General features: G+C 48.8%; 1 protein-coding gene across 1 annotated transcript in view; it reads left to right on the plus strand.

The window, feature by feature from the left end:
• Positions 1–272: 272 nt before the first annotated feature.
• The window catches only part of LOC103773027 (sodium/potassium/calcium exchanger 1), a 16,318-nt gene continuing 1,495 nt past the window's right edge, over positions 273–15,095 (plus strand). The window contains exons 1-7 of the mRNA XM_008940378.1: positions 273–1,235; positions 3,909–3,971; positions 4,829–4,937; positions 11,206–11,292; positions 13,013–13,116; positions 13,733–13,933; positions 14,320–14,409. Coding sequence (XP_008938626.1) covers positions 312–1,235; positions 3,909–3,971; positions 4,829–4,937; positions 11,206–11,292; positions 13,013–13,116; positions 13,733–13,933; positions 14,320–14,409 — 1,578 coding nt within the window. The 5' untranslated portion in view covers positions 273–311. The remainder of the gene's footprint in view (positions 1,236–3,908; positions 3,972–4,828; positions 4,938–11,205; positions 11,293–13,012; positions 13,117–13,732; positions 13,934–14,319; positions 14,410–15,095) is intronic.

The following is a 15,095-nucleotide window of genomic DNA, read 5'->3' on the forward strand; positions in this document are numbered from 1 at the left end:
TAGCCTACAGGCATTAAGGCAAAAAAAAAAAGTATGAAACCTGAATCCAGATCTGCCTTTACTCGTTTAAGTCCATTTCTTTTTATTGAAAAATAGAAAGGCAGTCAGTGAAGTAATGTTACCCAGGTGGTGGCAAGTTGCAGTACTTTCTTTTTCACACCTGGTTTTCTTTTGCAGGATCCTACGCTTCGTGTCCTCCGGTTCCACTCCTGATGCTTGAGATCACCTAGAAGCTCTGATGGTGGATAAAAGTGCAAGCTGCTGATCAGCCAGGCTTCTGGACACGGCTCTGATTCTTCAACCTTTAGGAAATGCATTTGCCACGGAGAAGGCGGCTACAACGGAGCCGAATCTTCTTCTTGCTCGCCGTAGTGTTGGTCCTCTCTGTCTATCAGCTCCAGTTCAGCCCCTCTGCCCTTCCAGCGCCACACACAGCACCCCAACCCGCAGACCCCATCAAGGCGACCTCCAGGGACCTCTCCAGCAACAAGACTGCCCTCACAGGCAATGCCACAGCAGCACCCAAAATAAAGCACTGTGTCTACGTGGACCCCGAGCCAACCGCGCCCGTCACGACACCGGTGGACACAACACCACGGCGAGGCAACGACAGTGAAAGCTACCCAGGGGAAAAGCCACCACCTGAGTCCAAAGGAGAATACCCCCAGGACCTATTCAGTGTGGAAGAACGCAGGCAAGGGTGGGTTGTACTTCACATCTTTGGCATGATATATGTATTTGTGGCCTTGGCCATAGTGTGTGATGAGTATTTTGTCCCTGCTTTGGGAGTGATCACAGAGAAGTTGCAGATCTCTGAAGATGTGGCTGGAGCCACCTTCATGGCAGCGGGTGGATCAGCACCAGAACTCTTCACCTCCCTCATAGGTGTCTTCATCTCACACAGCAATGTGGGCATCGGTACCATTGTGGGCTCAGCGGTGTTTAATATCCTCTTTGTCATTGGCACCTGTGCCCTCTTCTCCAGGGAGATACTCCACCTGACATGGTGGCCCTTATTTAGAGACATCTCATTCTACATTGTAGACTTACTGATGCTCATCCTGTTTTTCCTAGACAGTGTCATTGATTGGTGGGAAAGTCTCCTTTTACTGACTGCCTATGCCACATACGTATTCGCTATGAAACAGAACGTGCACCTGGAACAATGGGTGAAGCAGGAGCTGAACAAGAAGCTAAATGCTGTGCAGGCAGCATCAGCAGAGCACATGAGGAAGGTTGGTGTCCCTATTGTTCAGAGGGTGAGCTGGAAATAATTTGTTCTAGCATAAACCACAAAGAAAAGCTGCATCTCCTTCACAAAGTGCATTTTCAAACAGGTAGTGGTCAATACTTATGGATATAAAATGAGGGAAATGCAATTTAGATAGTAGAGATTCTAAGAAATTAGGGAATGCTGCTAAAAGAGAGTTCTACCCTTGTAATGACTAAAGGGGTTAAACCCAGGCAATGCTCCAGGCTTGGGGAGGAGTGCCTGGAAAAGGCCCTGGGGGTGCTGGTGGACAGCTGGCTGAACAGGAGCCAGTGTGTACCTGGGTGGCCAAGAAGGCCACCAGCAGCCTGGTCTGGATCAAAACTAGTGAGTACAGCAGGAGCAGGGAACTGATTGTGCCCCTGGACTCAGCACTGAGGAGGCCACAGCTTGGGCACTGGGGTCAGTTTTGGGCACTACAGGATAAGAAAGACACTGAGGGGCTGGAGCAGGTCCAGAGAAGGGCAACAAAGCTGGTGAGGGGTCTGGGGGAACATGGCTTGTGAGGAGCTGAGGGACCTGGGTGTGTTTAGTCTGGAGAAAAGGAGGCTGAGCAGAGACCTTACTGCTCTCTACAACTCCATGACAGGAGGTTGGAGTGAGTTGGGGGTTGGTTTCTTCTCCTAAGTAACCAGTGATAGGATGAGAGGCAATGGGCTGAAGTTGCACCTGGGGAGGTTTCCACTGGATATTAGGAAGGACTTTTTTTTCCTGCCAGAGTGGTGAGGCACTGGCCCAGGCTGCCCAGGGAGGTGGTGGAGTCCCCATCCCTGGAAGGGTTCAGGAAATGTGTAGACATGGCACCTGGGGACATAGTTTACTGCTCATGGTAGTGTTGGGTTGATGGATGGACTTGATGATCTTAGAGGTCTTTCCAACCTTACTGATTCTGTGATTCTGCAGTGTGAGTTGTGGTTGCTTATCTACTTCCAAAGACACATGTGGGATTTTCCTTATGCAGTTAGTGTGGAGAGGTTTAAAAAAAAACAAACAAAAAAAAAAGTCACTTGCAGGAACTTAGTCTGGGAACACGACTGGATAATTCTGTGTTCAACAGGGGAAAAAAGGGTAAGAGGCACTGTCCAAGACTCTCACAGATGAGAGATGTGGGAGGAAGTTCTCTTTTCCCTTTCTGAAGTTTTCTGAAGCTAGCTGTGTTGCTGGGACACGGGTGGTGTCACTGGTTACCCAGTAAAAAAAAAGCCACTTGCAGGAACTTAGTCCGGGAACACGACTGGATAATTCTGTGTAAAAAAGGGTAAGAGGCACTGTCCAAGACTCTCACAGATGAGAGATGTGGGAGGAAGTTCTCTTTTCCCTTTCTGAAGTTTTCTGAAGCTAGCTGTGTTGCTGGGACACGGGTGGTGTCACTGGTTACCCAGTCTGCCACACGGAAGGGGATCTGGCAGCCTCTAGCAACCAGTCAGTGCCACCTCTCCCAGTCAGAATCTGGCCACAGGATGGAAATGCCCAAATCCTGTTGCCATGCACGGAGCGGAGCGGGGTGTGCTCAGAGCAGCTCCTGTGTGCTGCTGCTGCTGCACAGACAGGGGGGCTTGTGCCTGCAACTAAACGCTCCAGATTTGAGACCAGGACCCTTCCCTCATTGTTCTTTGAAGGAAGAGTTGACTGCTTACACAAAGACAGTATCTGATGGTGTCCCCAGAACCAATTACCTTTTCAGACTGCAGATCTGGCCAGGACGTGGTCTTTAGAACACTTGGGGCTTTGTCTTCTTGAGTGTGCCTGTCCATTTCTTTTTCCTCTGCCCCTCCCCAGGTCTCCTGCTGCCATCTGTTGAGCAGAGACCACTGGTTCTCAAACTGTCCTCTGGCATGGGGATGCTTTACTAGTCAGATATGTGCCACTAGCACTTAGGCACACTTTGCCCTTTGTGATCTCAGCACTCCACATGATTTAAGGAAAGAAAGAGGGATGAGGATACTTGAAGTGGTGCAAAATTGAGAAAGTTCTTTTCTTCCCTCCTCCTGGTCTGTCTTTCCACCTGTGCTTGTGGCTGAGAGCCCTGGAAGCTCCTGTGCTTACATTCCAGGGGGATACCTGTGCAGGATGCTGGAGCTATACACATACCTCCCTGTGGACATCATGACAAATTAAATCCAGCCCTTCAGATTGAAGGGAAAAAACCTGCACTTTAAGTTGAGAGAACTCTCACTAGCATATGGCAGCATAACAGACAGATGCTGGGGCTAAGCCTTGGGATAAATGAATTACCTGTGTGGAAATAACACTGATCACTGGGAAAAGAAATACCCCTTTGCACCTTCACTCTGCCTCTGCTGGAAAATGAGTAGGGTTACAAATATTTGGGGATGAAATTTGGGCCTGCCTGTGTGTGTGTCTACAGCAACCAGATGGCAGAGGCCGTCTGAGTCCATCTCTGGGTACCTGCATCCTCACTGAGGAGTTGGGGGTAGAATCCTGTTTCTCTTGGTCAAAACCACATGGTTTTAAGAAAAGCACACGGCTTCAGCTCCTCCAGTAGCAGCCATGCAGAGTCATTTGCATTGGCTGTACCACCTTCTCGCAGACAGGACCTGAGAGCTGTCCTTAGATCCTGCAAAAGCAGGAGAAGCAGTGGTGGTGTTCAGTGGCTTCTGTTCTTGCTTGCATGCAGAAGAGCAGTGGGGCAGTCGCAGAGGACGGAGCAAAGGCGGCGGCGGACGGGAAGAGGCTCCAGGTAGGTCCAAGGAGCTTTAGAGGGATCTGAAGCTGTTGTGTTTTGAACCCCTCTCCAGAGCAGGTCGTGAATAAAGTTGTCAGCTTCCATGTCAAGAAACAGGGTCTGCTTTGCACAAAGACCCAGCTATACTGGGCACTTTTCTTACCTGGTTTCATGGGCAGTTTTCCTCCTGGGCCCCTAGAGCAGAGGTTGGTAGGGTCTGTCCTTCCCCACAGCAAACACTGGAGAGCTCATTCCTCTGCTGCTGGTCAAGCTGCTGCCCCTTTGTCTTCCCCATTGCTGGGCAGCTGTCACACAGAGAGGTCTGTTGGATGTGGTGGCTTCCTACATAGATAACATAACATTGGCTTCCTCGTGTGCATGCAGCTTGTTCCCCTTTGCACTTAACTATCTGTACTAATTAACATTCAGCAAAGAGCTCATTAGGACTCTGGTGTCGACTATAAGAACAGAGAACCAGAACTTTCAGGTTCAAGTCAGGGCATCCTGACATGAGTGTAGCATTACCTTTTAGCAGAATATATATCTCCACAGTTATTAACAAGTCTCTGACTGCAGGCTCTCATTTATGATAATTTATAACAACATTGTGATGATGCTGAGTCCATGCAAGCCTGTTCCATTTATCTAAAGACAGGTTTTACCTCCTGTCTCCAGAACATGCCTCTTGCTGTGAATGGTGGGTCCTGAACCCTGTGAACTTGATTGCAGAGGCTGTTCAAGATCCACGCTGAGGCTGCTCCTTGGGTTGGATCAGCCTCCATATAGATACATCCCCAGGGCAGAGGTGAGCCAACGTGGGGATGTTCTGGGGAGGAAACTGCTGCTGACTGCTGCATTGTACCTTCCCATAGCCTGCAGCAGCCCTACAGCGGGGCAGCAGCTCAGCCTCCCTCCACAACTCCCAGATGCGCAGCACCATCTTCCAGCTCATGATCCACACCCTGGATCCCCTGACAGAAGGTGAGTGAACGTCCTGCACCTGAGGGACTTGGGTTTGCAGCCCTGAGCGCAGAGCAGCTTAACTGGGAATGCAGCCTCTGTGTGTCAGGGTGCTGGGGATCACCAGCTCATCCTTGACATGCAGGTAGGAGATGTGGGGAGCTCTGGAAGGGTGGGATGTACCCCTGCTGAGTTCATGGCTAGCAAGGACAAACCCCTCACATTTTGGCCCTGCTTTATCTACTTTGCCTGTGCCAAACTGGTTACTGCTGTGGTGGCAGCCTGAGGGGGGATGAGGGCACGTGGAGCAGCTGCTGTTGCTGGGGTCCCTGCAAGTGTCACTGCAGTCCCCCATCTTCCCCTGTCTCTCTGACAGCAGGGACAGTGAACGTGAGTTTTGGGCTTCCTCCATCTCACAGCATGTCACATCTCCCTTCCTCTCCTTAGTTCAGACCTCACCCCAGCCCTGAAACATCAGCATCCAGCACTAGGTTTTTGAGGAAGAGCTGCTCAACCTGTCAGTCAGCCTCATTTATAGTGGGAAAACAAACACGGGGAGAGCTTGTTACCTGTACACCTCCCTGGGCCTGCACACAGCCCCTCACAAGGCAGAAACCTGAAAAAGAGGAAAAAGAAGTTAAAACCCTCGAAGAATTAGTAATTTGGCAGTGGTTAAAATCCCAGCTGCTATCTAAACCACACAGCATGTTCCAGGTATGATGGTTAAGCCAGTCTGGACTTGAGTTAGACCAACACTGAGCACCTCTACAAGTCCATCTGCAGCACTGTGGTGTTGTCACTGCCATGGTGAACTGTCCCCACAGCACTTGGCAGGCAATGGGCCAACACCCCAGCACCAAGGGCTGATCAGCTCAGGACTAAGACACCTCCTCTTAAACTGCCCAGGCTGCAGGCAAGCCACATCTCCAGGCAGACCCAGGGGCATTGTACACAAACTTTTAATGTGCTCCATTGTATCAGGTTTAATCCAAACACAACATGGAGGTTCGTTTCCCAAGAGATAGTGAAGTATGTTAAAAAAAGATGGTTTTTAGATTTTCTTTCCTAGCTCAGCACATGCCCTGCCCCTCCAGTGCCCTACTTGTTCTAAAGAGATTATCTGTTGTCCATTCAAAGAGAGATTGAAGCTAAGCAGCTCAACACCTCTCGTGTCTATCACAAAGGTTACAAAAAGGACTCTCCAGATCAAAATCCCAGCTTCACAAACTGGTGAGGGGACAAAGGAGGCTAGCTAAAGACAGCAAGACAGATAAGTGTCTGCTCTGACAGATTTTAGTGAAGGCACCCACCCGTCATATTACTAACAGCAGCCTAACAAGAGCTAGGCTCAGCAGGATTTGCTCTACTGCCCTTGCCACCACCTGTGCTCCCTAAAGGTGCTATCAGCAGCACAAAGATAAAACAAAAAACCTCCAAGAGGAAGTGCCATTGCCTTTAGCATCACAAAGCGCCAGGCCTGAGGACTGGTGCCCCTTAGAGACCCTCCAGCACCTTCCCATCCTCTGAAAGACACCATCCCCTCTCTTCAGCCAGGTAGACTTGGAGTTACTGGCTCTGGCGGCAGCCACTAGATGGGAGTGTGACCACACGTACTTAAACAAGTCTACTACAACAGGGACGATGCGAGGACGGGCTGCAGTCTCTCCAAAAGGTTGTTATTTCTTAGATTCTTTACTATAACAATGCCACCGAATTAAGGGCAAAACCTCTACCCCAGGTACTTGCCTGTTCCACTCAACACTGCTAGAACAGAGACAGCTCCTTAGAAAAGAGAATGATAAAGAAAGTTACTGGTATTACAATAGCCCAGCACTTGAAATCAAGGAGCCAGTGTCCTAGGTCCAGTGTATCTTGGAGAAGACACTCCTTACCCTGATAAACTCATACTGAAAGAAAGGGGAGTCTAGAGAAAAGGAATCATTTATGAATAGACTTAAAAACCGAAGTGTCTTGAGGATCTTGGTCAATAAAAGATGAAGTGGCTTCCCCAGGGTGACTGAAAAGGATTTGAATCCAAAAAGTCTATCAGGCCTGCAAGTGCTCTTTGTGTTATTAGTGCCCTTTGGTACTCCCAGGACAGCTGGGCGCCTCGTTCCCAGCACTCACCAACAAAGTCCTTCTCGTTGCAGCACTCTCTGTACCAAACATATTTGTCATTAGGTTGCAATATAAAGGATGAACCCAAAGCAATTTATCTTTCCTCAAGGGTCCTTGTTCCTTCAGGCCAGTGCCTGTAGCATCAGCATTTAGAGGCTGTGGTAAAGAACACTCTACAAGAGAAAAAGGTTGCCAGCTGCTGCTCAACAGTTCCTCACTCGTAGAGTTCCTGGTGTATCCATGTGGTGCTGAGGGACATGGGCTAGTGGGGACCTGACAGTGCTGGGGGAATGGTTGGACTGATGATCTTAAACATCTTCTCCAACCAAAACAATTCTATGATTCCATTCCGACTTAATCTACTGAAATTAGGTCCTCTATAGGGTTTCCTTCTTTCAGGTGCAGTTGCATGTCATTGGGCAGCTCAGAAATGGTTTCAAGGCAGCAAGGGTGCAAAATGTGGAAAAACTGCCAGCACTGCCCCTCCAAAAGCAAGTTCCAAAGGCAGAGGTCTTAGAAATACAGTAGAAGTCTGAAATACAAACTTTGTTTCACTGTTCCTAATACAACACCCCTTATGTGAAACAAAATTTCTCATTTCAACAGTGGATTAAGCTCAGAATATTTGTTTTTTTCTTTTCGTATTAGGAAGAGATCATTACTTCAGTCTTCTTCTCTGCCTACAGGAGACCAAGTGTTTACTTTAGAAGTTCTAACATTTACATTGCATCCTGAATTATATATTTGATAGAAGCTTCCATTTTCAGAATGCCTTTTTTTTTTTTTTATGAGACATTTCTACCAGCTTTGGTCTTTTTCTCCACTTTCTTTTAAAGTGTAGAGGCTGAGCATGAGATGTCTTCAAGATCCTCCACTTAAACACCAGAGGGAACTGTTGGGGAGTTAAAGGGAGTGAGGATTTTGGAAAGCCTGAGGATCCCCCTCATTTCTGAACCTCTAACCATTGGATTATTCTTTAAACTCTAGCCATGCAGGGAAGAAGACAGAAGCCTGCTTTTAATTTTGAGTGAAGAAAAAGACCCCAGCAGCAAGGCTGCCAGAGCTGCCTACCCTCAGTACACCCCAGTTAACAAGCAAACGATTTTGGCAATTAGACCAGAACAGAGCAGCAGGCAGTGTCACAGGCTGGAGAGCTGAAGGCAGCTTCAGTTTCTCCTTGCTTCATTAGCACTCAATCATTTGTTTTAAGAGAATCATGATACATAGGGACAAAAGGAATCATGCAGGGTTTTTTACTTCCACTTTCAAACAGTGGAATCTCCACATCCTCCAGGTTCATGCCATATTTTAAAGGAAAAAATCCTTCCTGCTGTTCATGTTCTAAGTTAGTCCCATTAGATTAAGTACTAGAATACTAGAGCCAAAGAATTAAACAAACATAAGAGCCAAACTCTAGGTAGAAGCTCAGCTGCCACCCTAAATCCAGTCTGGATGCTGTCAATCTGTAGGACAGGAGTCACCTGAAGAGCATCTCAAGGCTCCTGGAGACAGCCATGTCCTGGGTGAGGGGCTCTCAGAGCCCCCAGCAGTGCCAGCCCCAGGTGACTGTGCCCCTGAGCGAGGACAGAGCCCACGGGGCTGGGGAGCCCCAGCAGTGCCCTGCCCCTGGAGCAGCCAGCACGCTGCCTGCTCAGCTAATCCCCAGCACCAGCAAGGCCTGAGCTGACAGATATCCTCCCTCCCCGTGCTGACCTGCAGGTCTGGCCAGCTTACAGCCAGCTCTTCCTCCAATCTCCCATCCTGCACGGAATGTGTGTCAGAGGAATTAACACCTTTTTAAGTGAGGCTGATCTCATGAGAGCTGGATAGTGGCCTGGACCTAATCTGTTTATCCCGACAGAGAGATGCTCCCAGGCTGTGCTGGGGTGGCACTCACAGCCTGCAGCCTGTGTGGGGCAGGAAGCCAGGAGCTTCAATTTATATAATCCCCTCTCAGGCTGAGCCTGACCGCCCTGACCCTGCTGACAGGAGCTTTTGCAACAGCTTCTGGGAAAAGCTGAACAGAAAGATGCATCGCCCAGTGGTTAGAGGAGACCAGGAGCAAAAGGTCACTGATGGGTATGCTTGTGCTCAGCATCAGCAGTGGGGGAACAAAGCAAAGGGCTACACGTGCCCTCTGGTAGGCTTCAATATTGCCAAGGAGCACAGAAGAGTCAGGTTCTCCAGTCCCAGCCAGCCTTTCACAGAAGAGCTCATAATTTCATCTTTGTGCAGCCATTCCAGTGTTCAGTGGAAATCCTGGCTGGGGAGAAATATTCCTGTCAGATGATGACAGGAATCTCATCAGAATAGGACGTGTCCCCAGAGGCCTTAATGTCTGAGCCAGTCCCAGTTGTTGGGCATATACCAGTCTACTGATTTTCAGGAGGTTCAGCTCAGAATAGCAGCTCTGCCTCCATGGCACAGGCCCTCGGAGCTGTTATTTCTGTTAACTCAGTATCAGGGTGATGAATGAAGTGTCAGGGCCCTGCCCTGGAGCCAAATGACAACAGCATGTTCTGGTTGCATAGTCAACAGTACAGTAGATTAAATCAGTGTGATAAAATTTTCAGAGGCAATTAATTTCCAGTCCCACACAAGCATAGCATGGCCAATTTCTTGTGGCTACAGTCCATGTGCAAACCCTGTGACCCTCAGCGTAGGCACTGGGTAGGCAGCTTGACAGAGGCTATGGACTGGAGCAAAATGAGACTTTTCTTTGAGCCAATGACTTGTTCACTTTCCATGAGAGTAGAAGTTCAAATATTTGAGCACAGCGCCTAACTGTGGACACACAATTTCACAGTTCACTGTAAAGCAATCATAAAGCAGCTCAGCTGAGCAGAGAGAAGTCCTCAGCAGTCCCAGAAATACAGTACTGGACACCATGCTGGTGAAGATGATCTACCTCTTGGGTAGCCTGGGACACAATGAACCTGGACACCAGGAATTTAGATCAACTCCAGCAGAGGAGACACTCATGTATACTTAGAGAGGTCAATCACTTTCCAAATAACTGGAACGTAGAAGGTTGATATTTTCCCTTACCATCAGGTGACCAGGCTCCAAGCAGCACAGTAAAACCTCTTCAACAGCTGCATGGCAGAAGGAAGGTGTCTCTTTTTTAGCTGGCACATAACCTACCCTGAAAAACGATCAATAGTCCTACTGTATCAAAACTCCTCCTCTGTTCTTCGTGCATTTGCTTCCTATGAAGTACAGCTATCCCCTCTATTACTGAAGTGCAAAGGGTTCCTCTTCCCTCTAGGTTGTCTTTGAAATATGAAAGTATGGGTTACATGTCACACTGCTGGCATAATTGCCATAGTGTTAAGCATTAAAATATCACAGAATCCCAGCATGGCAGGGGCTGGAAGGCACCTCTGGAGATCATCTCATCCAACCCCCTGCTCCAGCAGCTCACCCACAGCAGGGTGCCCAGGGTCACACCCAGGTGGGTTTGGGATCTCTCCAGAGGAGACTCCACAACCTCTCTGGGCAGCCTGAGCCAGGCTCAGCCACCCTCACACCAAAGGTTTTCCTCCTGTTCAGATGGAACCTCCTGGGTTCCAGTTGGTGCCCATTGCCCTTTTCCTTTCACTGGGCACCACTGACAAAAGTCTGGCCCCAGCCTCTTGACCCCCACTCTTTAGCTATTGATCAGAGCCCCTCTGAGTCTTCTCTTCCCCAGTTAAACAGCCCCAGGGCTCTCAGCCTTTCCTGGGCACAGAGATCCCCCAGGCCCCCCAGCATCTTTGTTGCCTCTGCTTGACACTCTCCCGTAGCTTCTTGTCTCTCTTGACCTCGGGCACCCCCAACCCGGCCCAGTACTCCAGAGGTGGCCTCACTAAGGCAGAGCAGAGGGGCAGGACAACCTGCCCTGATCTGCTGGCCACACTCTTTTTCATGCACCCCAGGAGTCCATTGGCCTTCTTGGCTACAAGAGCCCACAGCTGGCTCATGGTTAACCTGTTAGCCACCAGCACTGCTGCCAGGCTGACCAGCTAGCAACAGCCAAAGCCAAGGGCCACAGCCAGCAAGACAAGTCACAGGTCAGTGTCAGCTGCAGGCCACGCAAGAGGAGAGGGGTGAGAGTGTGTGCTGGGGGGCCAGGGGAAGGGGGCTCTGCCCAGCCCACGGCTGCTGCTGACCACATCCTTCTTCTCCACAGCAAAATTCAAAGACAGGGTCGACATGCTCAGCAACATAGCCAAGGCCAAAGGCGAGACACCAGCTGGACACGGATCAAAACCAGGAGGTGAGTGCAAGAAGAGCCTGTGCTGTTTGCCTCGTTCTGCTCTCAGTCCCTCACCTTCCCAGCACGCCACGCCCCAGGGCTGGCAAAGGATCCCCACGGCTCTAACACGAGGTTTCTGTTAGTACTGGCCACAGATGGCAGCTGCAGCAGTTGCAGCAGCAATCGATCGATGCACGCTAAGGGTGGGCAACAAAAGCCATGCCCACAGGAGCCAGCCTAGGGGTGCTTAGGGGGACAGCATCCAAACAGAAAGTGCTGCAAGGGGTGAACGAGGGGAAACTGGGCTCCTACAGGCAGCAGCTGGGCACTGCCGATCTTTGGTGGACACTACAAATGACGTGTTGGTTAAAACAAAGTACATTTGGTTTAGCTTAGACATTTGGTACACTTGCAGAAGAGAGTAAAAGATTCCTCCAGAGAGAAAAGCTGCACTAGCCTTCTCTGTATCAGTTCTAAGGGGCTGTGAATCCTTCCTTTTAATAGTTTTTGTTTTTCCATCACTACTGATAACGTGTATCATGGACTGGGCTTTTTAGAAGGGCTTGCAGTGCCAGGATGAGGAGTAATGGCTTCAAACTGGAAGAGAGGAGATTTAGATTAGAAATTAGGAAGAAGCTCTTCACTTTGAGAGTAGGGAGACACTGGCACAGGTTGCCCAGGGAAGTTGTGGATGCTCCGTCACTGGAGGTGTTCAAGACCAGGCTGGATGGAGCTTGAGCAATTTGGTCCAGTGGGAGGTGTCCCTGCCCATGGCAGGGGGGTTGGAACTAGATGATCTCGAAGGTCCCTTCCAACCCAAACCATTCTGTGATTCTATGATGATTCTATGAACTATGACTTTTCACCCTGTGACACATTCCACAGACTTTGTAGGTGCATAGATTGATGCTTTTGGGGTGTACACAGCTCTCTCAGCTCAGGGTTGACCTACCCTCCAACACCCCACCCTAGATCCATTAACGTGGTAACATGACCCCACTGACCTGACAGGCTCAACTGCGTGGAGGGGATCCCTGAACCTTAGTCACAGCAGTCTGGAAAGGGCCCTTGCAGTGACTGAGCAGAGAACCAGGGGCTCCCTCCCACCTCTGCTCTGCCAGCCACATTTCCATGCTATTCTGCACGGAGGTCCCTTGGCCACGCTGGTTACCAGAGGAACAGGACAGAGGACAGTGAAGTCATTTCCTTGTGTGTGTCAGCACTTGCCTATTTGCATTTGAATACGAACCAAATGATTAGGGATTAAAGTCTGGCAGCACCCAACAGTCATTTCTCAGAAGCCTCCAAGAATGTCAGTCAGTCCCCTGGAGAATGTCCTGCTCTGCTGGAAAAAAAGGGAAAGCCAAGCTTTACATCCTTTCTGGCTTTTAAGGATGGCTTTAATAAGATGATCTGAATCCGGGCTGAAACCAAGAAACACTCATCAGCTGTGGATCAGATAATTAGCATTTCCCTGCCTCTTACAGCAGTTTCAAGAGAGAAGGTCATAGAAACATCAGGGTATCATTTTACACCATGTGGGCCAGATTCTGCCTTGCTCTTACTTATCACACTCCACAGAAGAGAGAGGGGACAAATGGAGAACCTAAGCAATCAGACTGGGCGTATCCCGAAGTGCCATAAGCTTTTGTAGCAAGCTCAAACCTCCCTGCTGATCATGGGAAGGTAAATACCTGACTCTAACATCACTGAAACCCATATTCCTTCATCTCACTTTCAGCAGAAGAGGAAAAGAAGGCGCCAAGCACCGTTCAGGTAACTCCTGCCACTGACTCTGAACCCAGCAAAGCCAAACAGAAGGCAGATGCACCCCAAGATGGACAGGTACAGACACAAGCACCATCAGCAATAGGCACTCGCTCCAGACCCAGCTTCACACGTACTTCCCTTCTGCCCTCTCTGGAGCTTTTGGGGTAGGACTCAACCCACAGCAGCTGTAGTTATGGCAACTAAACATAGACTGTGTGAGTACCAAAGAGATTGATGAAGGTGTTAGCTGAAGCATTTCTGCTTCCAAACACAAATCTGGTCCAAAATGACACCAATTGATACAATTGATTTTCTCCTCAGATGGCTCTCCTGAGGTCGGAGGGCAGGTAGGAGCATCTGTCTGTCCTGTGTTCATCAGCACCTGTGTTCTGTTTCCCAAATACCTCCTTTCAATTGGTAGAATTTAGCTGTTCTGATGAGGGAAGGTTTTCAAAGAGACAGTAAATGTGTCATTTGTGCCAAAACTCCATCTAGAAGTGGGTTCTAGCTGACAGACACAAATTGGTTAACAGAACACAGAGGCACCAAGAGAGGGTTTGCCTGGGGTTGGTCCCACAAGAGCGAGCTGGGGCTCGGGCTGCCCTCAGCCATGTCACAGATGTGGGCTCTGCCAGGGCCAGGCAGCCCCCTGGGAGTGGGAAACCAGCCTGGCTCTTTTTGTGCTCTGCAGCCCTCTTCAGACAGCGAGACCTCAGAAGACAGCAGCTCTACGAGCGAGGAAGACAGTGATGATGACAGCACTGACGATGATGAAAACGACGAGCCCTTATCTCTTGAATGGCCAGAAACGAGGAGAAAACAAGCAATTTACCTTTTCCTCTTCCCCATTGTCTTCCCTCTCTGGAGCACTCTGCCCGACGTTAGAAACCCAGTAAGAATCCATCTTCCTTCTGCTGCTGGATTCATTAACTGAACTATAGATTTCCTCTCGGCCAGAGTCCCCAGGTCTATTTTTTCATGTCTAGAGCCATTGTAGACTTGAAGTGCTGTTAATGCTGCAGGGAGTGGGGCAGGAGCCCCAGCTGCAGCATAACATAGATCCAGAGGCTTAATTGAATAAACCACAAAAGACCAGCAACTACTGGGCACCTAATCAAGCTGACAAAAAAAATAAATGCAATTAGAGAGAGCAGGGAGCATGGTAAAGCAATTGATTGCAGCAAAGTGTTTCAGGTAAATAATTTTCATTGGGGATTTTTAACTTGTCTGAAAGTTCTCAGTGTATTTTTTTTTTTCCCTCAAACTTGATTTTAACAGGATTCCAAAAAATTCTTTGTCATCACTTTTTTCGGCTCCATCATCTGGATTGCTGCGTTCTCCTACCTCATGGTGTGGTGGGCTCATCAGGTGAGAGGCTGATTTTCTCTCTGCAAACAAGACCACTTCAGAACAAGTGGATGGAGAGACAGGGAACAGGGTCACCGTGGCCTTTTATCTGATGAATTAATTACAGCTGCCATCATCCATCAAAACAGCAGAAATTTTGTTTTCTTAAGAGCCAAAAGGGAATTTTCTATTTAATTCTTTTCGATTTGACAAAGAGTCATTCTTTTTTTGAGAGCTTCCAAGGGAGTTTGTGCACCAGCAAAAGGAAAAGTGTCGTCAAGATTTATCTTAATACTGCCTTTGCATTGATGAATGCTTCTGTACAGAACATAATTGTCCCTTACCTAATTAACATTCTTGGAAAATACAGGTTCTGGTGCTGGAAGCTGCTAAATGATCTCAACTCCCATTGCCTTAATGTTCACCTGGTATTCTGGGAAATCCTACTTGCATCTTGTAGAGCCAGACCCACAATTTGTATTTCGTGATCTCTTGCACATTCACAATGCAGTTGATCAAACCATAAATCCAAAGGCTGTCATTTCCCAAAGCTCTTGGATCATATGTAGCTGATGCTCAATTTGGAAAGGTAGAAGACATCCAGAAGCAGAAGACATCCAGAAGGGGTGAAGGCAGGACAGCAGAGTTGTGCCACAACTGAGGTGACCTTGCTCCATCAGGGCAGCACTGTGATCAGGTTCCCTACA

This window comes from Merops nubicus, unplaced genomic scaffold, assembly GCF_000691845.1.
Source record: "Merops nubicus isolate BGI_N331 unplaced genomic scaffold, ASM69184v1 scaffold6055, whole genome shotgun sequence".
Lineage (NCBI taxonomy): Eukaryota > Metazoa > Chordata > Aves > Coraciiformes > Meropidae > Merops > Merops nubicus.